General features: G+C 40.6%; 1 protein-coding gene across 1 annotated transcript in view; it reads left to right on the top strand.

Annotated features, from left to right (window-relative positions):
* The first annotated feature begins 4,053 nt into the window (after nt 1–4,053).
* phldb1a (pleckstrin homology-like domain, family B, member 1a) overlaps nt 4,054–25,549 on the top strand; it is a 31,960-nt gene continuing 10,464 nt past the window's right edge. The window contains exons 1-16 of the mRNA XM_014983554.2: nt 4,054–4,470; nt 6,980–7,078; nt 9,094–9,217; nt 9,998–10,168; nt 12,132–12,257; nt 13,825–14,822; nt 17,532–17,759; nt 17,844–17,975; nt 18,339–18,476; nt 19,462–19,590; nt 20,753–20,908; nt 21,721–21,831; nt 23,088–23,177; nt 23,289–23,405; nt 25,060–25,170; nt 25,322–25,480. Of these exons, the coding sequence (XP_014839040.2) occupies nt 4,468–4,470; nt 6,980–7,078; nt 9,094–9,217; nt 9,998–10,168; nt 12,132–12,257; nt 13,825–14,822; nt 17,532–17,759; nt 17,844–17,975; nt 18,339–18,476; nt 19,462–19,590; nt 20,753–20,908; nt 21,721–21,831; nt 23,088–23,177; nt 23,289–23,405; nt 25,060–25,170; nt 25,322–25,480 (2,892 nt within the window). The 5' untranslated portion in view covers nt 4,054–4,467. The remainder of the gene's footprint in view (nt 4,471–6,979; nt 7,079–9,093; nt 9,218–9,997; nt 10,169–12,131; nt 12,258–13,824; nt 14,823–17,531; nt 17,760–17,843; nt 17,976–18,338; nt 18,477–19,461; nt 19,591–20,752; nt 20,909–21,720; nt 21,832–23,087; nt 23,178–23,288; nt 23,406–25,059; nt 25,171–25,321; nt 25,481–25,549) is intronic.

Raw genomic sequence — 25,549 nt, 5'->3', positions numbered from 1 at the left:
AATTCAACTTTTTAAGTACTATAAGTAGCTACAGTATACATAAGTCAAATAGAGAAAGTGACTAACCCGGGAGAGAAAGAAGGATGGAAGGAGGGATGGACCTTGGATGTGTGGAGGCGCACCAAAATATTCACTTTGAAAGTAAGTAGCAGCAGTGAAGAGAGAACAGCATGTTTCCATCCCTCAGACGACTGGGAGACTTTTCACATGACTTTTTGGAAAGATGCCCCACTTCACTTCTTTAATCTTTGGGTCCAATCTCTCTTCAGGAAAGGAAACTTTCTTTCCCAACTCGGGTAATTAAAGTTTAAAAAAAAAGAAATGTGCTGTGCGAGTGCGTACGATGCAAAGTGCTAAAGTCATAATTACTGTTTATCCTCACTACTTGTATATTATGTGGAGTTTGGATTCGTCTTTATCGCTTCCAGTGTTTCAGTTTTCCGTCATCGTCTTTCCTAGCAAACATTTTGTCCAGTAATTTTTCAGGAGAGGGGTCACAGGTGGGAGTCATGTGGCTTAGAGCAGATTAGAAGTCAAACCCAGCTGGCTTTGTGAATGGGAACTTTTCGTTGCGTGAGAGATCTGGCTGCCTTTGGGGCTTAGGAAACTAGTAATGCGCTTTGGTGGAATTACAGTGCGGTGAAGTATTTCTCTGAAGGCGATGCGAGGTGCACATGTGGCTGAGGCGGTCAGTTTAACACATAAATACGCTTTGATCTGAGCCATTTGGTTGCATTGGCTGCATTTTTAGAGTTGTTGTCCTGCTGGAAAGTGAAACTGCAACACATGCTGAAGGTTATCACCCAGAATTGTTTTGTACTTGGCTCCACAGCCTAAACCCTTTCTGGTTATGATGTGGCAACACGTGATAAAAGTTTGGAGCGGTATGAATGCTTCTATGATTTACTTTAGATGTGACTGAGATGTACAGATGTATATCTGATTTGTTTCTGCACAGCATGAAAATTGTTTTATACTTTCTGATGTGTAAAATTGGTCACATTGAAACAAAGTAATGCTCTTGAACGCCTCACAGACATCTGTGACCCATCTGTAAATTCTGTCCTTCATCCAGATGGTCTGTCTTGTCCTTAGTTCATCCTCCTAGCATTCACAAAAAGCTTGAACTGGTGACTTTTGAGTTTAGGGCTAAGGATCTAGCAAAAGCTGTGTTTGCATCTGTTAAGGCTGGTGCACAGGGCACGATTTGAGCTAAGTGTGTGGGGGGGGGAGTGCTTCAATTAAGGGCAAGGCGGTTTTTATAGAAGAACAGATAATCTGTAATTTCAGTGTAAATCATTTTCTTTGACTAAAATCATTATCTTCACCTGCTGATCTTCCACATCTCTTCCCGAACTGACCCCTTTTAGAGGCAATTTCCAACCTGAAATTGTCATAGCTTTGCTTTTAAGCAATATTTGTACAAGTTACACAAAACGACTGATCCAAACCATCTACCAACTGTGACTTGTAACCCAGACAGGAGGCAAGTCAAAGCCTTCAAGAGTCTGTAATGATCTCACCACTACAGACAGTTTCAACCAAAGTCAGGAAAGAGAAAATAATATAAAAAAAATTATGTGCAGGCTTCATTACTTCTTTGGGAACTTTTCCATATTTCATTGTTGTTGACCTTGCAACTCCACCCTTCTGAGAAACATATACTTAAATAGAGCATTTCCCTTCTGTCTAAGTAACATGTATGTAAAAGACATTAATCACCAACAAAGCCTGACCTTTTGTCACTTTTGTTGGCTTTTGCTTTGTTGAAACTTGAAAGACGCTTGTGTTAAAAAGTGAGACTTTGAGCTATTTTCCAAAGCTACAAGGACAGGCGTAATCTGTACCAAATGAGTCAAATGAGATACTCGTTATCAGACCTTAGCATAGCTGAATCACAAAATCACAAAAGCATGAAATCTCAAACAAAACCCCAAACACCAACGTTTGATCAGCTCAATGGCCACCCAGGACGAAAACATTGATGGTAAACAATCCTCCCTGTAAAAACAGGGAAGTCAGGAGAAATGAGAGCAATAATTTGGAGGCCTAACAAAATGGCAGCATTTTTGTGGATTACAAAGCTCTCCATGGTGAGCCAAGTCTCCCTGTAATTTAACAGTCTTGATTGATCATTTGTGACCAAAGTTCAAAGTCCTCATATTCTGACTGCATCCAGGTAGGCATAATACCTGCTACTTTTCTAGCATTTTCAGAGAAGAAACAGGAACAAAACATCTGCCGATGTTCATGATAAAAAAAAAAACGAACGGTAAACTTTTTATATGCTCTGATGTGCACAGACAACAGCACTCCCATTTCTCTTAGTATCACCAGATTACTTTGTAACGGAGAGCCATGTAGGGATTGTAGAAAACAAGCAACAGTAAACGGAAGCAGCTAAAAGTCTGAGTTTAGTATTCCTAATCTATTTTTATTTGTGACGGTTTAACAGCAAGAGAGAAATGTAGTTATCAAAACGTTATTTAGAGGACTGTATCTGCCAACCCAGTAAAACTTAGTAAATCTATCTACTGTCATTTTTCTGACAACCACTTGTTGTTTTGACCCTAAAAGGTTGCTTTAATAAAATAAATATGTAGTGGATAGTTCAAACACTGAAATAAATCACTACTACTGCTAACATGTAGGAGGACCACTCAAAGAGAGTTGCTATTGATGAAATTTAATAAAGTAATCATGGAGATCAGTAGATGATTTGGTCCGATTGAAGCCACTTAACAACTAAGGTAAAACAAGGCATTTGTTTACTTGAGAAACTTTATACTCACAAACAACTTCTGCCATCGCCTGGATCATCTGATTGCTGTATCTGCTAGCGTTGTCATGGTCATAACATGAACTGTGCTGTATTCAGGTTATTGCTTCCTTTGAAGGAATAAGAGTGAAGAATAATAATAAAATGTTTTTTTATCGAGTGAGCAGATAACACCCGATAAAAATCAATAAAATGTTTTTTATCGGGTGAGCAGAAATCTGCCTACTTCTTCTCACTTTCACGCATCTGTAGATGTGTGTGTGGAAAAACTGATTATGCTGAGAACTAAAGACAGTAGCAGTAGTTGTGATATATGAGCAAACATACCAGTCATCCAGGAAGTGATTTTCCGACATACTGTGGTTGTTGCGATCACAAAGGACTGTGGCCGTAGCGTAAAGGAACTGTCATTCTGTTTGATCTATTTCTGTATTCTGGATTTGATCAAGGGGAATTTCTGAACTCTAATTTTTTGACAACGGTTGAAAAAAAACAACAACTCAAGATTTATTGCCATCTGGTGTTTTGTCCATCATCTTTTTCCTCCTTAACTCTCCAGGGTTTATCTGGCCTCGCTTTTATACTTTAAATGTTACAGCCAAATATTTCTGTTTTCTTAATAGTCTGAGAACTGATCTTGCACTCTGTATCTCACTTGTTGTGTGCTCTGTCCAGAACAGTCATAAGGCTGACATTTTTATAAATTAGACTTGTGGTTGAGAAAGTCTCTGTGGAGTAAGAAATGCTTTTTGTGTTGTTGTTTTTTTCAAGCAATTTAGCATGCGAGTAGTTTGACAACATCATCCTACAGAACAACTGACTCACATTTTCAGTCGTCTCTGCAGACTTTATGAGTCTACAGTCCAACTTGTTACTTAGCTGCTGGTGTTTGTTTGTTTTCATTTTCCTCAGTGAGTCATCATCTGCTTAATTTCCTCCATCTCCTTCCTCTCCCTGGCCCCCGACCATGGGAAAAGCCTCCTGATATCAATAGAGGACTCTTTCTCCCACTCCCATCCACTTTCTCTGACTTTGTCAGTGGGCCAAACGACGCTCCACAGGGACATCTGAAGAGACGTGTTTGCTCACTTCCTGTGGGACATAGTATTTCTCTACTCCATCATCACAGATGTTTTAAGAAGAAAGGTTTCGTTTTGTCCCATTGTAGCTCACTTAGCTGGTTCATCACGCACTGTTGCTCAACAACTTCCTAGCACTAAAGTACTCTTGTTACATCAGATGTAGGGGTCTCAGGAACTCAGACAAGGCTCTGGTCTTGCTGTTAACACCTGCCCAACCTTAACTGGACAATTAGGCCTTGTAGCGGTGAAGTGCATTTTAAAGACCCTGTGAGACAAGACGTTATGTAATTTATTTAACGGGTTCTTCTGCTGGATACAGAGAGGGAATCAATAAACAGGAAATCTGAGAATGTTTTCAAAGGGCATGGCGATAAACGGTGGCCCCTCAGCTGCGTGTAACTCTGATAGGATGTAATTCTGCACCGGGATGGGGAGGAGAACGAGCTGGGAGGAGGGAATGAGTGGAGAAACTCACAGAGTGAATGAAAGAAAAAAAACTGCAAGGGGTAAGACATACAGAATAATGAGGGGAGTGCTTTGGGAATTAATTTTCTTCAAACTAACCTGTGGATCCTACTGCTGCCTGGACTCTGCTGCAATAGAGAAATGGTAAGGACTGCATGTCTGTTTGAAATAACTACTTTTCAGCTTTCTTTGTAACAGTTACATGCTGAATATTAAAAGAATCCTCTCTTTCATTTTACTGATTTTAAAATGCAGTAGCTTCCTCCGTTTTGTCGGCGTTAGCTCCTAGCAGAGGACTTTAAAAGTAGCAGTCCAGACTGTGTAGCTGGCAGTATCTATTTTCAGAAGCCTGTGGCAGCTCTGAAGGGCATTACTGCCCCCATAATGACAGGTTACAGCGCAAGGCCCGGCATTTTCAAGCATTAAAACAGCTCCCAGGCCTGGGTGTGTACGCTGTATCTCTGAGGTTTGTGGCAGCAACTGTGTGTGTGTGTGTGTGTGTGTGTGTTGGCAGACAGGGGACACATTACCCTGCCCACTCTCCGGTCCTGTGTCTGTGTCTGCGTCTCAAACAGGGCCGGCGTTGACAGGCATTGGGCTGACAGCAGAGGCGTCAGGGCTCCAGTGTCAGGACTGTACTGAGGGAACGGTTTGTTCTCCGGGTCCCCGGGGTCCTCTGGGACTCGCACACTGAACACGATTGTAAGATGCATGCGGTTTCAGCCTGCAGCTTTGTCTGGGGGTGACATCAGACGCCAGCTGAACGGCGTGTTGTCTCATGCGGACTAAAGTTGGAGTACGGAAGTTGTGGAGGGTTTCTGGCTATTTTTGTAGTTATTCTAATTGATAAGTGATGACAACTCACTTGTTTTTGGTGCGCCGGTTCTGTGACAATCACAGAAAGTCGCAGAGTAGTCTAATGATTTATTTGACATGTCTTGCAAACAAACAGAACGTTCATTGTTTTAGAATGTGGATCTCTCTATAACGGACTGTAGAAAACAATGGCAGAACTTTTTTCTAAGTATTTAAAGGTGTTCATAACTCTTAGACATTTTCCCATTTTGTCACATTACAATCACAAACTTCAATGCATTTTTTGTGATTTCCTTAAATTATAGACCATTAAATTGATTCATATGTATCAAGAGGAATTAGGTAAGCTTTCAGGATTTTCTTGTATTTACTATTATACTCTTCATGTCAATTATTGCCATTTTTCTGTCCCTTTCAAAGGATAACATAATGCTGCCACCACCGTGTTTTACTGTGGGGATAATATGTGTTGATCAAGCCATAGTATCTCCTACAGACATGTATTTTTTTTTTATGTAAACGAAAAAGTAAAATTTTAGTAGCATCTGAGCAGAGCACCTTTTTCAGTGCCTCCTCTATCTGTAAACATTTGTCCTGTCAGCAGATTCTGCCAATTGAGTTGTGAATAAAAACATTGAATAACGTCTGACCCGGGGTCTAAAACCTGCAGCTCCGGAGCTCCAGTGCCTCCTAAAATCTTTGAATAAAATTTAAAAGGAACCACTTAATGTTTTTAACTACAGAAATAAAACATGCAGAGGTTGTTTTTTTTCTTCAAAATTTTCCTGCAATATTTGCAAAGAAAGACACTAAAATTACCAGCAATATGTTGTTTTTTTATATATATTCATTGTCTTTTTTGTTTCTTTATTTTAGAGCCTAAAAATAGAAATAAACACTGGTTCTGCAATGGCAAGATGTTGGTGTAGCCATGTCGGGGTAGTAGATATTTGTCTGAAAAGCTTTCTTTTTTCAGCTTTAAGCAGGTTTTATTTGGCTGTTCTGAGAGCAAAATGGCTCTTATGGTTGTAAAGTTTCTAACATTTTCTCTCTACAATTATGCTGAGCTTTTTTTTCCTTTTTTGCTCAACAAAATAATCCAATTTAAATACACTAAAACTTGTGGATGTAAGGTCACAAATGATGAAAAAAAAATTATTGATTTAAATATTTTTGCAAAGTTCCTGTAGAAATTTTCTCTGACATGTAAAGAGTCAAACATTACACAGTCAGCTTTCCTTCTTTATAGACTAAACAAACACAAGGCTGTAGGCGGTTGTGTCTCGTCCGTGCTTCTTGGGATGCAGAGATGTTAGTGATAGTGGAAGACCGGGATGAAAGCGTTTATAAAAAAAACATGTTGTGTCATCTGGGTTGCGTATGTGTGCAACCCAGGCATGGCTGTTCCTGGCTGGTGTGTGTTTTCTTTCTGTCTGAAGAGCAGACAGCTGAATCTAATCTTCTGCATCTGGCTGCGTGTTGCGAGATCTGAGTCACTAACTGAGCGACTAAACAAGCAGAGAAGAAGCACTGATATGAACACTTGAAGTGTGTTCGAACCTGCAGAGCTCCTTCCCTCCACCACGAATGAGACATACATCGCTTCATCGATTAAAGTCTTTGGACTTCGGCCTACATGGATGAGGGAATGAATGTCGTTTTGTCCGTAGTTCTGGAGAAACAATTCTTCAGTGTAGTGGTTTGGTCACATGGGTGTATAACTGGGGCAGAAGGGTTTCTAAGGAAAGCACTGTTCCCATTGTAGTTCAGCAGTATTCCCAGCGCTCCCATTCATGGCCTGAAACATTGTGTGTGTGGGTGTGTATGTGTGCTTTAGGATCTACACGTGTCAGACTCTTCTGACAGTACGGCCGACATGGACCGCATGAGGAGGAATAAAGTGGAGCATGAGCGTCAGACCCATCAGGTCTTACAGGTGAGTTATTTCTTCAGGTTTGATCGAACAACATGTGACGTGTTCAGGGGCTTTTGCTGCCCTGATCCTTCTAATCTTAGTCATGTATGTGTATTTAGTCCTACGTTGCTTTGACTTTTACTTTAACAGCTACAATATCTGCTGTAGTGAGGCTGTAGTGAGACCGTGGTGGTGTGTCGGTACCCAAAGCGTGCCGAGAAAAACACCACCACAACACGACACAAACCAGAACCAGATTGAGGCATTAATCTGAGTCAGAGAGATTCTGGCTTGAGTCGAATTCTGATGGTACAATCTGAATGTTGCAGCTGAAATGCAGACATATTGAACCAATTTTTCAGCTTCTAGTTCTCAGCTGACAGCACCAGGTGAGTGAGGACCACTGCTGCTCCAGGTGTTGTGCATTCAGTCATGGCGGTCGGCACACCTGGGGTTTAACATCTGGTTAATCTAGCTAGTGTTGACCTCCTGTCCTCTCAATTCAGTGTGATCATTTACCTTTGACCGCTGATGTCAACATGGTGTTTTTCTCGTAAAAAGCAATTAAACAAGTGTGCCTAACAATTTGACAGGTGATAGAGACACCTGTCAAATTGTGTATTTTATATATATACAGCTCTGGAAAGAATTAAGGCCCACTGCACTGGACTCCACTGAAAACTCCCTGGTTATTCCACCAAATATTTATTTCTGAACTCTTCCGGAGTTAAAACATTAGTTTTGTTGTTTCTAAATGAATGTGAACTTGTTTTCTTTGCATTATTCGAGGTCTGAAAGCACTGCATATTTTCAGTTATTTTGACCATTTCTAATTTTTTGCAAATAAGCACTAAATTTTTGCTTTGAATTTTATAGACATGTTGTCAGTCGTTCATAGAATGAGAAAACAATGTTAATTTTACTCAAACACATACCTATAAAGAGTAAAATCAGAGAAACTGATTATTTATAATGATCTCTTATTTTTTTCCAGAGCTGCATATCTATATGTTTGCATGTATATGTGTATTTAAACTAGCTATGAATATATAGATATATTATATATGAACCAGACTTTAGAAAGGGCCCCAAAGATTTGAAAAAAGTCTTTGGGACCCCACAGAGAGTTCTTTAAATTTAACCCTCTGCGGATGAAATGTACCCACAGTACTGTTATTTTGCTTTTCTTATTATATTTCAACAGTCCTGCATTATCAGATTAGAAGTGTGTATATAATGTGTATGAGGCTATTTTAGACATGTTTGCAGTGTTAAAAAATGTCTAAAAACCATAAGCAAACTCAAAATACTGCATCTTGATTATGTTGTTACCATCATGAGAACTTTCATAATAATTATGCTGCGTTTCTGTCTGATTGCCCTCATGTTTTCTTTTTTAATAACCCAGTCTTGAAAAGATTAAAACTGCCACAGTGCACAGAGTGGTGAGCGATGGTTACTTCAGCTGCTGCTGCTCACACATGTGCAGCAGGCATCTGTGGTTTCAGTAGCAAAGCATCGGTGATGATAGCTGTGTTTCCTACCATCCGCAACAACTTTAAGAGAGTCTCTGCTCTTAAATGGCCACTTTCAGAAAATAACTGCAGTTAAAATGTGGAACATTAACTCAATCTGTGGTAAAAGAGTTTAACAAGCTTGTGACCGAATATAAACCTATACTGCGTGTACTCAGTGTTAAAATAAATACAAAAAAGTCCTGAATATTTCCAGGTTTAATTCTTAATATTTTTACATCTGGTACTTCAGGATTATTATGCTTTGTTATCTTACTCAGGCAGCCCAACTTGATTCACTACAACATATCTTTTATGAGGTATGATGAGAAATCACTCACTTAAAAAAGACAAAAACAACTAAAGTTTAAAGAACTTTAATTAAAGAAATAACACTTCACCTCATTGCCAGGGTAAGAACAACTTTGTATCCAAAATCCCCCTGTTATATTTACTGGTATCCTGACAGAGTACAGAGTAGATATTAAAAAAATGTTGGTTTTCTTGTGTTTTTTCTGACAGAATACTCCTTTAGATTTGATTGAAACGGGCAAGTCCTTGAAAGTTCAGGCAGAGCGCCCCCATCTGGTCAGCTTGGGAAGTGGACGCCTGAGCACAGCCATCACTCTTCTGCCACTGCTAGAAGGTAAAGATGCTCATGTTCTAAGTCATAGTTTAAAAAAAAAAAAAGTAATACACGTTTATAAATATAGTGTAAAGTAAAAATTACACTAAAGTTAAAAGTGCATTTACAGCTAAGCCAGCAAATATGGAATATTTTGGACTTTTTGAATACATGAATGAGTTTTTATGTTTTCTTTTATTTGTTGCTCTTCTACAGTGCATTTAAAATGTATTTTAGAATATGGTACATAATTAGAAAGACGTAATTAATGTATAATTTTGTTTCTTTAGTTTTTTCAGTTTAATAAAAATCTGAAAATGTGGGGTAATTATGAAGTCTAATTCTGTTCAAACTTTGAATGAGGGTGTCTTTGAACATTGGTCATGCAACACTTGACTTGTTCCAAATTTTTAGTTGGACTTATGTCTGAACTTTAACTAAGCCATTTAAACACATTAATGTGCTTTGATCCAAACCATTCAACTTCAGCTGTATGTTTATGGTTATTGCACTGTGGGAAAATAAAGACCCTAGAATATCCTTCATCCATGAGTACTGGTTGACTGATTTCCCACCATAAACTTTTTGTCAGACTAAATGTGACTTTTCAGAGTTTTCCACCTGTTGATAACATATTTACAAATAGCGTCTGTGACTCCCCCCATGTGGACTTGACCTCTGACACTCTGTTGGCCTTGGCTTTCCTGACTTTGACCTACGAAACCTTACAATATTTCTCAGAGGTATCCGGTGTTATAGCTCTCCAGGAAGTCACTCAATGTTTTCTTTTTCTGGTCACAGGGAGAACCACGCTGGGCAGCGATAGGACAGATATCCCCCTGCAGGGCCCAGGCATTGCAGCTCAGCACTGCTACATTGAAAACCAAGCAGGGAACATCACGCTGTACCCATGTGGAAACCAGTGCTCTGTGGATGGGCTTCCCGTCACCAAACCCTATCGCCTCACACAAGGTAGGAGATAAAAAGTAGATATTAGACCTAAAGTAAAAACAACATGCAGCAAAAGCAAACCCATGTCCTTTCAGTAACATGCAAGCTTACAACGCTGGTCAGGAGTTTCATTATAGGCATGACATTATGTTCAATTTGTCTTCTAATGATGCCTTTTGATTAATAGCTCAGCAACAAAAAAAGTTTGACTAATTTTAAAAATAAGACTCGAGGGTAAGTCTGAACTAAATTTTCTATAAACCAAACTGGTTGAAAATACATAACCTCAAATCTGCAACCCCAACATGTTTAGCTAAGTGTTAGCTAACACTTCTGTGTTAGCTATTAGCTAACACTTCTGTGTTAGCTAACACTTAGCTAAATATTATTTAGCTAACACTAAGTAATATTTAGTGTTAGCTAATATTTAATGTTGGCTATAGTGTTTGTAGGTCACATATAAACCAAACTGCATATTTGGTTGTCTGAAATGTCAAATAAATTCAATTTAAACATTTTAGGGTCAGATTAAAAAAATTGAAATGTTTGGGCACAGTGATTTAGAATGTTTGGAGTAGTGAAAGAAACTATTTCAAACCATAAAACACACCAACACACTACTGCAACAGACGGAATGTTCTGTTCTTTGTGTGGAAAATATTTCAGTGTTTTTCGGTGTCGAGTCTCGAAACGTAAAGTGGCGTTGTAGTCCGTTGCTATGGCAACGAGTCTGCGTGTAGCTTGGCTGACGCAGAGAGCGAGAAAGTGAAAAATAATAATAATAATAATAAAAAAGGAATTTTTTTCCCTTAAATTTATCAACTCAGAAGCTAGTTCTTGACACATTTAGTTGTTTAAACACATGAATCCATTTAAGAAGCAGGTTATATTAGATAACATTAAAATTAGCCAAATGTACATGAACAATGCCTAAAAGTTGTACCTGTGGAATGAATCCAGTTTAAATTAACTACACTATTTGTGATGGGAGATGTGACAAGTTAGCCAGAAGCTTGTCGGAGGCTACCAGAGGTGCAGAATGTTACTTGACATTAATCGAAATATAGGTTGAGCCTGTATGAATATTTTGTAGCCCGTGTGGTTAATATCGACCATATATTAAAATATACGCCCCTAGTTATTGGTTTTCTTGTATAATCATAAGACAGGGTGCATCCAGCGATGCATTTGAAGTGTGAATGTAAACGTCTGACTGGCACTGTACCATAAAAGAACCACCAGCAGTCCCTCCCCCTCCGCCCTCTCTCCATTAAGCCCGGTCCAGAACAGAACAGAATGTCATTCGAAGCCGGCATGTGTGTGTGGAGGCAGCAGCTGCTCAACAAGAATATTTCAAACTTGTTACTCTAATTTAAAGGACAATCGTCACATTTCAAACAAGAAATTGTGACTGGGAGGCATTTCAACCTGGAAACAATGCGGCAGCTTTCGGGACTCTAAAAGACAAATGTTAAACTTCCTCTGGAGCAAATACAACTGGAAATGAAGCTTCTGCATGTGACTTTCACGATACAAAGAGGGTAAAAATGCAATGAAGTCGTAAGGAGGTAATTTGACCAACTGTTTTTGTTGAATTTACCAGTTTATTTAGATAAATACATCATTAGTTACTGAAAGCTAAGCTAACTGTTCTGAATATTTTTATGTGACTGTCTGTCTATACTCAGCAAACTAAAGCAAATCATCTCAACTTTAAGATAATATCTGCATACAAATCAGCAAAAATATATTGGAGAATACAAGTTAAAATATAAAAAAAAAGTGTAACATATTAGACATTCAATTTAGATTGGGTAAACCGATAACATTTTACAAAAATAAACCATTTAGAATTAAAAATATTCAAATAAGCAAATGATTTTGTAAATTTCTGTTGCTGTGAAAGCCATGACCAGATATCTACTTATAAACTCATGAAATTCAGACATTACATCTCTGTATGTACGCCTGTGTTTCCTGGCAGGGTGCATGCTGTGTTTTGGTCAGTCTGCCTTCTTCCGCTTCAACCACCCCGAAGAGGCTCAGAGGATGAAGAGTATGCTGCCTGCAGGGAGCCTCAGAGTGAACACAGTCAAACCGCTCCCCTCTGGTAAAAACACAAACAAGCAAACAAACAAAACGCATAAATTCCCCATAAAATTCAGATCCAGCACCGTTCTAAGCTGTTCCTGCAGTTCAGAAATAACCGTCGTTTAACAATTGTTTATACAAACGTTTTTCCCTCGCAGCTATTCTGGGTAGAATAAATCTTTTTTCCTCTGTCCAGAATGGAAAAGAAAAGATTTTCCTTAGTAGTAGAAGTAGTATTTTTATTCTGACTGTGACTTTAAATATTATTAAATTCGATCGGGTAAAGAAAAATCTAATTATCTTCGGCCTACATTGTGATCTATTTAGTCAGCATGGTGACCTCATTGCAATCTTTGTGTCCTGTCTTTTGTACGCTTTCTCTGTGAATGCAAGATCCTTCTGGCCCACTGCCCGCCTGTGATATTTAGAACCCATTCTCCTCTGACCTTATTAGTTTGGCTGTCGGCGCCTGAACAGTAATGGCCGCCACACCCTGTCCATAGTGCATAGTTCAGTCTTTCCTGGTGAAGCCCTGAATTTGTCAGCTTTGAATGAGCTGAAAGGCTCAATTTTTATATTTAGCTGCTTTATTTCCCTGCAGGGTTACAACCCCTCTAAGGAGCATCCAAAGCAACTGGGTTTGGCCCAGGTTGTACAGGAGATTCTCCTACTGCAGAGGACTCTTAAAGACTCATTTTAAGCATTTTGTAACCAGGAACAAAGCCTAGTATTTAATATAATCCATATATTTGGTGCGGTCATTCCAGAAGCTGGTGGTTAATTCAATTCAATCCTCTAAGATGTTAATTTGAGCAGATGTGAAGCATGTGGAGTAGTCCTCTTTTTATGTCCATCTAGTTTATGCAGTGCACTTCTATCTCTGAAAGAAAAACCGCTTCAAAGCATCATGCTGCCACCACCGTGCTTGGCAGTTGTCTCAGTCTTCTTAAGCCTGAAAGCCTCTTCTTATTTCCTTCTAAGAAACTTGTGGCCAAACCTTTTTTTTTTTTGTCCAAAAAAATGTTTCTGCCAAGCTGCAATTTTCGGTCAAGTTCAAATGTGTTGAATTTTAAGAAAAAAAAAAGTATTTCTTGGTTGGTACTCTGTAACTAGCTTTACTTACCTCTTGTGGATGATGACACTGGTGTGCCAACCTTTTCCATCTTATGATAGGATTGAACATCAGTGGTTCCTGGATTGATGAAACTCCACAATATTTGTGGAGTTTGATGTAAAGCCAGATCCATGTCAGCATCCTACCTCTATAAATTAACTCTATAAATTTTATTTTATCACCAGTAGTGGTTAAAAGTACAGACAGAGTTATACCAAAATATACTTCTCAAGGCAACAATATGTTTGTGTCTCTTAACCTCTCACCAACACTGTGGGTGTGAATAAGTGTAGAACAGAAAAATGGCCTCCTCCCTTTGTCTTATAGCTGACCTGGGGTGTGTTGTGGGTAAATAGGACAGAGGACAGTTGCCCCACATTTTGTGTTTATTTATGTGTGTTTTTGCAACTGTCCTCTAGCTCTTTATAACAGGAATGCTCACGGACAAATGTTTCTGTCTCCCCTGGTGCAGACCCCCGCAGCATCTCAAATGGAAACCACAAGTCTTTTTCAGACAACAGCGACGCTAAACTCAACGGCATGGCAGAAACTCTTCAGGACTCCCTGAAACTGAAACCATCCTCATCCTCTGGGTTTGCTAAACAACAAACTATTTTGGACATGCCAAATGGAAAAGCTGCCACTCCTCCTGGCGGCTCCAATCAAGAAAACAGCAGCAGCATCTCTTTCATTCAAAATGTCACCAATAAACCCCTGGCGGTACCGGTTCCTTATCCACGGACCTCACGCTCGGTGGCTTGGAATGGAGCTGGTGGGACTCAGAGAACTCAGGAGAGTCCAAAGCCACTTAGAAATGCTGGCAAAGAGACAACGTCAAGCCCCAAGCTCCACGTTAAGGGGTTAGAAAACTCAAGCATTAGTCAAAAACCCTCCTCTATAAAAATTTCCCGCACTGCTCCATCCAGTCCTCAACTGAGAAGTTCCTCCCTTCAGACGAGATCCCCAAGCCCGATGCGAGAGCTGGGTCAGCCTCTCTTTGATGTTGACGTCCCTCACAGGATGACTGGCTCCTCCAACCTCAGGGAACTTCCCCGGGTCAGTCCCTTTGTGTCCTACAGGGGGACAGCAGGACCACAAGGAGTTCCTCAGAGTCCGCAGGACCAGCGCAAACTCCTAGCAACACCAAAAGCAGAAGCCATGAGGGCTCTGTATGCACAGAGCCCATCGTCTCTCTTTGGGATGGAGAAGCAGTCGGAGGGCAGACCCTTGCGGCCTGGACCAGCAGTTGGCATTACCTCGGGCCTGGGTTCAGTGTCTGGGTTGTCTCCTCTGGCAAGTCCAAGCAACGAGCGAAAGGCTTCCTCCAGCAAAGAGGGGAATCCTACAAAACCATATACCAGGGAGCGCAAAAACAGCATCTCTGAGATCAGCGATAATGAGGACGAGCTGCTGGAGTACCATCGGTGGCAGAGAGAAGAGAGGCTGAAGGAGCAGGAAATGGAGAAAATGGTGAGTACCCAATGTGATAAGATGTGACTGAATTTAAACTCTGGTCTACTCTTGGACTGCATCTAAAAATGTTGCTTTTCAAATTTGAAATCTGTGGAGCTGTGTGCGATTTAGCTTCAAAACATTAGTGTATGAGAAATAAAACCCAAAACAAAATGCTAAAGAGATGAAAGTTCCCAATGAAAGAGCTGCCAAACACTGTATAAGCAGCTGCCTTGTCTTTCTGGTTGGAGTTTATTCTTTCATTTCTCTCCATGAGTTGCTACTAGAGTCAAATTTCTGACAGGGAGAGATTTGGAGAGATATAAAATATTGCTTTTGATAAAAACCTGTTGAGTATTTCATTTAGCTCATTGGTTGGTTCATGGCACTACAGGACAAATTTACAAATGAACAGGACTGTAAATGAGACAAACAGTTCAGAGAAGAGATTTAGTGACTCCTGGGATGGCAATCTGCTTTCATATCTTCTCCAAATTCTCTGGCGCTCAGCCAGTAATTAATCTCTCCTCCGAACATTGCTGGCATCGGCGGCCCATGTGGCTTTGGTGACAGCGGACCCGGGGGGCATTCTTACAGACGTCTCAGGGTCCGGTGCAGCGGGTGCGGCTGGTTGTTGCCCAACACTATATTTACCGGAAAGATGAGCGGCATCTGCTTTCAAAGCTGCCTCCCCTTCGCGCGGGACTCTTTCTTCTTTATTCCCACACTAGATCATAGACTCTGTGTGTGTTATTTATCGTCAGTCAAGCACTCACCGTCTTTTCTCATCACCCTTCAGCCGGCAGTTCGGCTCCCACCCGGTCCTGCCCACTGGCAGCTGACATGATCGCAGAGGTGGGTGGTCGCTGCCGGGACGTATGTGTCCAGAGACTGTTTCAGGGACCAAATGATCTCTGGCAACCAAAAAAAGAGGCAACATTGTGGATTAAATGATTTGTGGACAAACCTTGATCCTTCCAGAGCCTGAAATAGACAAAACTTGACATCTCTTTAGCTTCTGGTATATATTTTTTAAACCAACGAATAAAATTCTTTCACAGTTTTATGAACTTTTCAGACAGAATAAGTCACCACTTCCATGCTGTCGTATTATGTTTCAGATGTGAAAATGAATTGGAGCCTTCAGTAGTGACTTGGTGTGGCTTTTGATGTAATTTGGGACTCTGTAAATAAAACTGAACTGTGTCTAGTAAAGATATGCAATTGTAATTGCCTAAACAACAGGCTAAGCTGACTATTTCCAGCATAAAAGCCAGGATCCATCCTGTAATGGATCACTTTCTGCACGTCAACATGGTGTCCCGGCTGCACAGCTGCAGACATAAAGGCTTTGAATTAAGTAATTAAGGAAGCACATGACATCATTAATGACTTATAATCTGGAAATCACTACAGAGTTGTCAGGTCTTCTCACTCAGGAACACTTTCTACCCGACTGCAATCAGCACAATAAACAAACTAAAACTTGTTGCCTTGTGTTTTTCATATTTTTTGCACTTACTAAATTATACGAGCCTGAATCCAAAGAGTTAGCAAGAAGATAAAGCAAGACCAAAAATTATGAACTATAAGCTGTAATGTAAACTATGTGAGAGCTGGGCATGTTTTGGCTTCTTTTTGTTGCTAATGTAATGGTTTTCAAGTGGAAGTGAGAATGCTTCAGTTATTATAAAAAAACGACGCCCGTTGTTAATTCTCTGTGTTCAAACAAAATAAGAAAATACTTGGAATTTGAAGAGAGTGTGCTTTATTTTACTGTTCCTGTTCATTTAATAACCAAGCATCTGTCAAAGGACAAACAATACATTTTAGTATTTTTAACTGTTTTTAAGATTTTAAACACCCAAAGCGCACAGGCTCTTGACCTCCAGAGAGAAACAAAGAAAGGATTTCCTCTCAGCAAGATAAATTCCCAATATCTGACCTTCTGACTGCTTTACTGTTTTTCATCCAACTTTACTCTTGTGGTTGACTCTGCACTCTAAAAATCAATACCAAGCAATTATCTCATCGTAAGAGAGAAGCAGAATAACCACAAGAGAAGAAGCGGCTTTTTCATTTCAGCTTTATTTTCTCGGAAGCTCTTTTTGAATTAAAACTCCAAACACAAGCTGTGATGATCCAATGTATTAAAGTTTTTGTGTGTTGCCTTGTTCTCTCCTAGAACTTTTAAAACATTTTAAAATCACTCTTATCATGTCTGCTTGTTTTAAAGCTAAAGCACTAACCAGTGTCTGTGTGTGTTTTGTTACTGTCGGACTAATTTATAGGGCAAATTAACGTGAGCTATAAAAACAGGCAGACTTGTATTCTTATACCAGGTCTCTAATTAATGTCAGGTTGAAGTGATGACTGCATCTCTCACCAGTAAATTAAAGCAGGAGTCCTATTGTGTAGCACAATGAGAGACAAGCAGTAGAGAACAATATATGTGGTGAATAGCAAAAGAAAAATAAGAGTATTAATTTAAAGACTGTTGTTTTTTTCTTTGTTACAATTTCCTGCAAAACTCCACCAGTAAGGTTTTACTGGGAGGCCCCTCCTGAGAGTGGACCTGCTATCAGGTTACACACGTCCCCCCCGTGCCTGTGGTTAAGTGACAGCTGCCTAAATGGGACAATGTCACCCAAGGACAAACGCGTTTAATCCGCTGTGTGATCTGGAATATCGCTCAGTGTTTGCTCACGACTCCCATTTCTCCTACAGGAGCGGCAGAGACTGGAGACCATCCTGAATCTGTGTGCAGAGTTTAATCAGGAAGATGGCGCCGCAGAGCTGGTGAGGAGCGGGCTGCGTGGGGGTGCTAGAGGAGCGGACCCAGACTCTGGACGGGGGACGCCTCTAATGGGAGCACACCGAGCCCAGAGAGCGGGGGAGAACGATGAGGAAATCCAGAGGGAGGAGTCCAGCAGCACAGAGAGCACACATCAAGAGGTGAAACACATCCGCACGCTGTGGTCAGGATATCGTGAATATCTGGATATTTGATTTTTTTTTTTTCTCTTTTTTATCACTCAGTGTGAGGAGCTGTTTGCTGGACAGGAGCAGGTCTACCTGGAGGAGGAGAGGAAAAGGGTCTTGGTTCGGGTTGATGACTTGAAGTACAGAGTTGGTGAACTGGAACAGCAGCTACAAGAGACCAAACAGGAGGTCAGCACACGCACACTTACTGACCTTCATATAAATGCACAACTTAGGTCAGAAGTGCTCCTTGTTGACATGACGGCCACATTTATGTGGCGCTTTTAATTATCAGTCTCAACAGTTTTTTCCCCTATGTGGAGTTAAAAATTGGGAGCTCAAGATTAAATGCTCAGTGGATTCTCTGTAATCCAAGCAAGTGACATTTGTTCTCTACCATTTCTGTTAGGAAGAGTTGTTTCACCAAATATTAGTGGAGGTGTGTGCGTAATTTTGAGGATAAGAGCACAACTGTGCACCTAATTAAATTTTTATTTAGTTATCTTGTATGTTTAGTCTTCAATGAGACTCTGCTGCTGCGTTCGCCTGTAGGTGGAGATGGAGCAGGCCCTGCTGCAGGCCGAGCGGCGGGCAGAGCAGGAGCAGGTGGAGGCTGAAAATGAAATCATCGCTCAGCTGCAGCTCAAACTCAGCCAGCTGGACAAGGCCACTCAGAAAGAGAAGGACAAGGTGAGAGTGTGACCCATTAAGCCTGTCAGATCACCAACAAACGCTGGTCAAATGCATGCAAATGTTATTTCTTTCGCTGGGTCGAATACGTGAAACATTTCTTTATGGACAAATTTTGAGCTCTCAGCAGACATAATCAGCTCAGCTGTGCCTTGCAAAAGCATTGGTGATCTTTAAACACTAACATATTTTGTCACAACAACAAACTTTAGTGTATTTTATTGGGAATGTGAGTGGTATTTTAATTAATAAATAGGGCCAACTGGTGTAATCTAATCTCAGTATGAATCCAGATATGTTTTGAAGGTGTCAGAGGTTTTTTGGAGAACATTATGGAAGAAGCATGATGGGAAAAAAAACCCACTGCAAAATCTAAGATTGTGTGGGAAAACTGTACACATCATACAGCAAAACATTAACCTTAAACACAAACACACATTCTCAGAGAGACAATTAGATACAACCATTTTTGTGTGTTGCAAAGGAAATCAAAATCCAGTGACAATCTGTCTTAAAAATGTATGATCACAGATCCTCTCCATCAAATGCACAGCAGATTTCTCAGATATGTTATGTCTCAATAAAACATTTCAAAGTTTGTGGTTGTGCCATGACACAAATGTTGGAAGTTCACAAGGTAAAACTAATTTTGCAAGGCACCGTTATTATCCGCCGACTGCTCAGTAAACCGCGCAGCACAGCAAACAAACGGCAGAAATTCTGCCGCTCATCTCGAAGTGCTGCGCTGGTTTACAGAAGCTGCTTTACCCGTCTCCCAGTTTAACAGAGCTACACGTTTACAACCTCTAACTCCTGCCTCCTTAAAAAAAAAAAAAACCCAAACAAACTGCCTTACACTAATCTGCTTTAGATGCATGGATTTTTAGTTGCCCCTGATTTTTTTTTTTCTCCCTGGTATGTGGGCACGGTTGTGTGTGAACGTGCGTGTGGGTGTATGGGTGTGTCTGTCTTTGTGTGTTTTTAGGGCAGAGCTAATGTGTCGGCTGAGCGGAAGGCCCTGGAAAAGCAGAGGAATGAGTACAATGAGCTGAAGAGGCAGTTTGATATGTGCCCCTTGTCTCTAAGGGAACAGTTACAGGAGCCGCTCAGCAGGGTCAGTGTTCTCGTGGCTGGGAACAGTGAGTTATGCTCTCCTGAACGCTACAGCACCGTTTTACCTGCACAGAAATAATCACAGATCTAACACTGTATCGCCCTCGGAGCACTCAGAGCTACTTGGGGAAAAAAGGGCAATTTAATTTTAGATGTTCTGCCACATGAACATGTGGGGTTTGTCAAAGGAGGTCAGTTTTTTTTAAATTATTTTTTTATTTAAAACAGCCACCAATGTGTTTACAGCTGAAGTTTGGTGTCCCAGCTACTGCAGTTCCCCTTTTTTTTATGGTTGTTCAGTGGCATCTGTAGTATTTTTAACAAGCACTAATGTTATTAACAGCTTTGCTCTAAAAGAAAAAAGTGTGCATGCATTTACTGACAATAACTTGAATCAACAACCTTTTTAAAACAACTCGTTGTCAGATTTATTGGTTTAAAGTCTGCAAACATATGGAATCACTTCTTTTAGAAGATATTCATTAAGCTCTCTTTTATTTATTACTGGGGTATTAAATTAAAAAAAAAGCTATTTTCTTTAACAGCTGAACAGTCTGACATTTTATTGGTTTAATTATCTTTTTTTTTTTTTTTCCCAAGTAAAATTAAATGGTAAGAATTTGTGGGATGGTGTTCGGCACTTTCTCGTCATGGCAACAACGTTATTGTCTCGTTTCTTTATATAGAATTTGATTCAGTCTTGTAAAAAAATAATAATTTGACCGTCAATGTAGTATTTAATTCTTTACCTAGAACTGTTTAAATATTGATGTCTAATCCCATTTTTTCTATTTAAATCTGGAAATGAAAGTTCCTACTACAAAAATTACATTTTTTGCCCGACAAAAATCAGTTTCCTCTTTAAGAAAAGTAGCATCTTATCCCCCAATACTTATTCTTAATAACTTGAGACAATGTACGTAGCAACCTCATAGTCTGAGGAGGTTTGCACAGAGTTAAATAAATACTGAAATGTAATTTTTATGATGTGAACGTCCTATAGCAGAGCTGATTCCATCGTTTAACAGGGTTTTCATGAATTACCGCACGCACAGACGAGGCCAGTTACTGTTTTTAATCTTTTACTTCATTTTACTTTCTTTTTCTCTTCGTGCCTGCTTGGTTTTAAACAGCATGCTTCATCTGGACTGTTATGTGGACAGAAAGCCGAGGCTCTGGAGTGTGGGACCAAGCAGTTTGAGGAGCTGGAGTTTTGCCAGCTGGAGGAGGAGAGCCGCCTAGAGGAGAGGAAGGAGGCCCGCTGCTCGCAGCTGATCCAGGAGCGAGCCGAGTATCACAGCAGTGTCGCCAGCAGGAAGGTGGGGCACATGCGGCGTGTAGCAGGGAAAAAAACAAATATAAGTTTACACACACTCATCAAAATGAGGGTCATTATTTTTTATCTCTTAGTGATGCAGTTGAACGGTTATTATTTTCAGCAACATAAAACTTTGGTTAATTTTCGTTGCAGGAACTGGATGCATAAGTTTGAATGTGAGCTGGAACAAAGACTGAGCTATTTAGGCAAAGCTATGAAGTGTGTTTGAAGGAGTAAAGGTGAGGCTTTCAAACCTAAGGAAGCTGAACTAACTGCCAAGCATGGCAGAGGTGGCATCATGCTGAGTGGCTCGGTCATTGTATCAAGTGAAGGGAATTTAAACTCAAACTTTAACCTCAAATCAACAGCAGGGTGGCTGGAAGACGTCACGGTTTTGGAGCATTTAGAAAAGTAGGAAAAGCTTCAGGAACAAATCTAACATTAAACGTGTTTATGGAATATGCTCAAAAATTCAGTCTGAGCCGGGTAACTAACCAAGTTAAACAAGCGCTTCAGTTTCTCATAAGAAACATCAAAAATCAAGTAAAAAATTATGCCTAAAACTTGTTGATGGCAGCTTGCTAAGAGACAAAGTTCTACTGGGTTGTGTTTGAATATTTGAGTCAGTATGTCTAATTTAAAGGCTGGGTCTTCAAGCTTGTGCATCCACTTCTTGTTTTTTAAAACCACTGAATTTTTATGTTGTATAATCAGCCGTTTATGTATGAAACAAATAATGGTTGAAAATATGTGTGTGTAAACTTTAGACTGGTAGAATCTTCTCACAAAGTGAAGAAACATCTGAATTAACAGGAGCGGATGGCTGCTCTGGAAGCTCAGGTGAAGCAGCTGGGGATGCAGGCTTCCCACGACTGCGAGAAAATCGCAAAAGACCGGACAGCAGCGCTGCAGCTTCTACACAAGGTGGGGATAAAGGAGAACTACTCTGACTAGGGCTGTTGTAAACGAATATTTTAGTAATCGAGTAATCTATCGATTATTCTTACGATTAATCGAGTAATCGGATAAAAAAATAAAATAAAATGAAATATTGGTAAATCTGGCATAATACCGGTGTTACTATCAGATATCAATATCAGTCCAATTTTTCATATTTGAGCATCCCTAACAGTTGCTTTTTTGTAGTTTAGAAAACTAACCTGTAACAATAATAGCTCACTTTCTAAGTTAACCAGAAGAAAAGTTATAGAAAAATCTGAAATTATATTGAATTTAATAACAAAGAGGCAGGCTCACAAATATGCTTATAAAAAATGTCTACAATCCAGCTTTTAGTTTATGTATTCATCTTCAGTGAGTTTAATAGATTAATTAAACTCACCTTGCCACCTAACCTGTCACGCTTTGGGTTTGAAAATACGGGAAATGCCGCCTGGAGTGGGAGGAGAGGGCGAATGAACGAACATGGGGTGGAGGGGAGGAAATAGACCAGCGGACTGACGAACCGTTAGACCGGGGGACGAACACGGGGGGAAGCAATACGGGATATTTACGACACCTTCACTGGTCACACTCAGAAACTCATCTACCAGCCATGTACGATGCGCTCCGCCACCCGTTTCTTCAGACCGGGATATGAAATTTATTGTGCGGTTCGTCGGTAAAGCTACATTTCCACGGTAAGCATCAGCTACTCAGCCGCCCGCCCTGTTCAGGCTATCCGCTCACCTCAGCGCTCTTCCCGCCGTTCGCTTTCAACCAGCAGCCCCGGAGGAGAAATGCTGCCGTACTCCAGGCATTCCCCCAGTCATTTTAAGGATGCTTATTGGTTCCCCAAAAACGATAAAAAGTCGGGCATTATCATCAATCAATAAAATCCCCACGGGCCAATCTTGAAGATTGGACTTTATGCCGCTGAGACTTAGCTTTTGTCAACAACTCAGAGGCGGAAGTGAGAGCTCCGCGCAACGCAAATGAAGTCCCGGCCGGAACACGGTGCGCTAACTAATAAAACATAAATTAACGAAGCTTCGAGGCAGGTAAATTTTCCTCGAGGAATTTTAGTAATCGAGGTACTCGAATCATTCGAGGAATCGTTTCAGCCCTAACTCTGACTGATACGAATCCTTAATTCTGCATCAGAAATTAGTAGTTAATTAATAGTCTAAAGGAAATGCATTGGGCTGACATGGTAAGAGCTTATTGGATCCTCCTCCCAGGAGCAAGACACACTGTGCAGCCTTGAGAAGCGGTACCACACCCTGACAGGAGGAAGAAACTTCCCAAAGTCCTCCGGCAGCATGAAAGAGGTGAGCAGGTACATGTGAGACACCAGACCACCAAACCACAGCTCAGCTGGACAACAATTACCTGCCGCACAAGTGGATTGTTTTGTTGACTCGGGTAAACCTTTTGAACAGGAATCGCTTCACATCAGCGAGCCTGACCTTGTTTCTGAGGACGGTCCTCCTCATAGCCCCTGTCCCTCCTCTTCTCACAACCCCTCCCCTGAGCTCTGTCCTGTCAGGCTGCAAGAGGTAACTCTGAGGACGTCCCAGTTTCACAGAAACCCCAGTAACGTCAGGGCATGTTGTGCGTTAACATAATGTTAAAGATAGTAACTGGCTTGCAGTGTGTGCTGGAAGGTTTGATTTTCTTTAATGTTTAAGATTTAATTTGTCTCAAAATGTGTGTGTGTGTGTGTGTGTGTGTGTGTGTGTGTGTGTGTGTGTGTTTTAGGATTTCAGTCCCTTGCAAAAGTATTCATATCCCTTAAACCTTTTTGTCATTTTCAAATAAGTCTTTGGCAAATGAAAATCTGAAAAGTGTGGCTTGCATTTGTATTAGCTCCATGCTGCCCCTAAATAAAGTTCACCTCAAACATCTGGCTGCAGAAGTTAAGAATTACGGCGAACAAATCAGGGATAAAGTTCTGGAGAATAAGCCAGATTTAGGTTAAAATCCCAAAACTTTGAGCACCGTTCAGTTTATCATCTGAAATCTGTTGTATCACAACTCCAGGCTGAGTGAGAAAGACCTGAAAATTAACTGAAGAAGCAGCCAAGAGACACAAGGTGGCAGAAGAAGCAAGTATTATCGATGATGATGAGTGTTATTGATTATTTGAGTTATTCCTCTTGGACCAAAGAGTGTTTAGTTTGTTGTCCATATGGAAGAAAGGCATTTATTTCAACACTGTTTTTGAAAGAAATGCGTAAGACATCAGGATTACAGTTTGCCACAAGGCATGCAGTGGATCAAAATTATACTTTTTGCTAAATTTAAACGCTATGTTCAGAACTAACGCTGCACATCTCCCTGAATGCTCAATCTCTACAGTGAAGTGCTGTACTGGCAGTATGATGCTGTGGGAAGCTGATCAGAGCTGAGTGCATAGAAAATGGATGTGGATAAATACTGAGCAATCCTTTAATTGCTGGAAAACACATGGAACAACCCCAAACATAAAGCCAAAGCTGCAATGGAACAACTTTGATCAAACTATTTTCCTGCTTTCTGATTGGTCCACTGTCTAGATTGGCTGCTTAAAGGCTCTCCATGCAGTCTGACTGAGAATGACCTATTTTGCAAAGCAATATCAGAAACACAGATACCTCATTGAAGTGAAATATAGTACAACAGCAACAGAAGAGCTGAATGCAAATGCACATGCCACTGCTTATTGATCTCATATAGAGGAAATTCCATGTTTTGTTTTATTTTTTTCAATTTTGCTCTATTTTGTGTTGCTCTATCACTACAATCCCAATAAAATAAGTTGATATTTTGATATTTCTATGAATTGCTTAAATCAGTGTTTCTCAACCCTGGTCCTCACCGCCCCCCTGTCCTGCATGTTTTAGGTATTTCCCTTCAGCTACACATCTGAATTGTATCTCTGGGTGATTAACAGGCTTCTGCAGTACTTGATGGTCATGCAATCATTTGAATCAGCTGTTCTGGAAAAGAGGCACATCTAAAACATGCAGAGCAGGGGGGCGCAGAGGACCAGGGTTGAGAAACACTGGCTTAAAAGTTATAAAAACGTTTAAGGGACATGAGTTTTGAGTGACGGCGTAATTTCAAATACAGAGACGGGTTGCATTGTTAAGTTTTGTGAAATCTCTGGGCGCCTGTCAGTGTGGGTCTGTCCTCAGCCCTGTTGTGCCTGTGCTGTGGCTGTTCGTGCAGGAGTATCTCAGGCTGTCTGATGTCTATCGGATGTACGGAGATCCTTATTCCTCCTCCCCCGCTGCTCTCCACTGCCTCTCTCTAACTGTATCTCCAGCTCTGCCGTGCGAGGTATTCTGCATTTCTGCACTTTTTTATGAATTGCCCAATAACGAAAGACCTAAATGTTTGAATAGATGCTCCTTCTGACACTTTTTTCCACACTCTGCTCCCCCTTTTTGTTATGCAAATGTATGCCGTATTTCTCTGCATCCGTGCAAAGGACTACATCACAGTGAGTCAGCTAAGCCAGATCTTTGGGATGCAGAGATCTAGGCCTTCCTCTTCCACCTCTACTCCATCATTCCAACTTGCCTCATCCGAATCCTCCTTCACGTGCCACTCAGCTGCATGTGGTCCTTCCTCCTTTCTTTCTGCACAGGTTTGTTCCTTCTAGAAGCGTATTTGTCACTGCTCTCCATTCTTTCTCACAGCTGAATGTTGTCTAAAT

Source organism: Poecilia mexicana, unplaced genomic scaffold (genome assembly GCF_051168715.1).
Source record: "Poecilia mexicana isolate PSO_F unplaced genomic scaffold, ASM5116871v1 scaffold_14, whole genome shotgun sequence".
Classification (NCBI taxonomy): domain Eukaryota; kingdom Metazoa; phylum Chordata; class Actinopteri; order Cyprinodontiformes; family Poeciliidae; genus Poecilia; species Poecilia mexicana.
The sequence above is the reverse complement of the archived record's forward strand: the minus strand, read 5'-3'. Positions and strand labels throughout refer to the sequence as shown.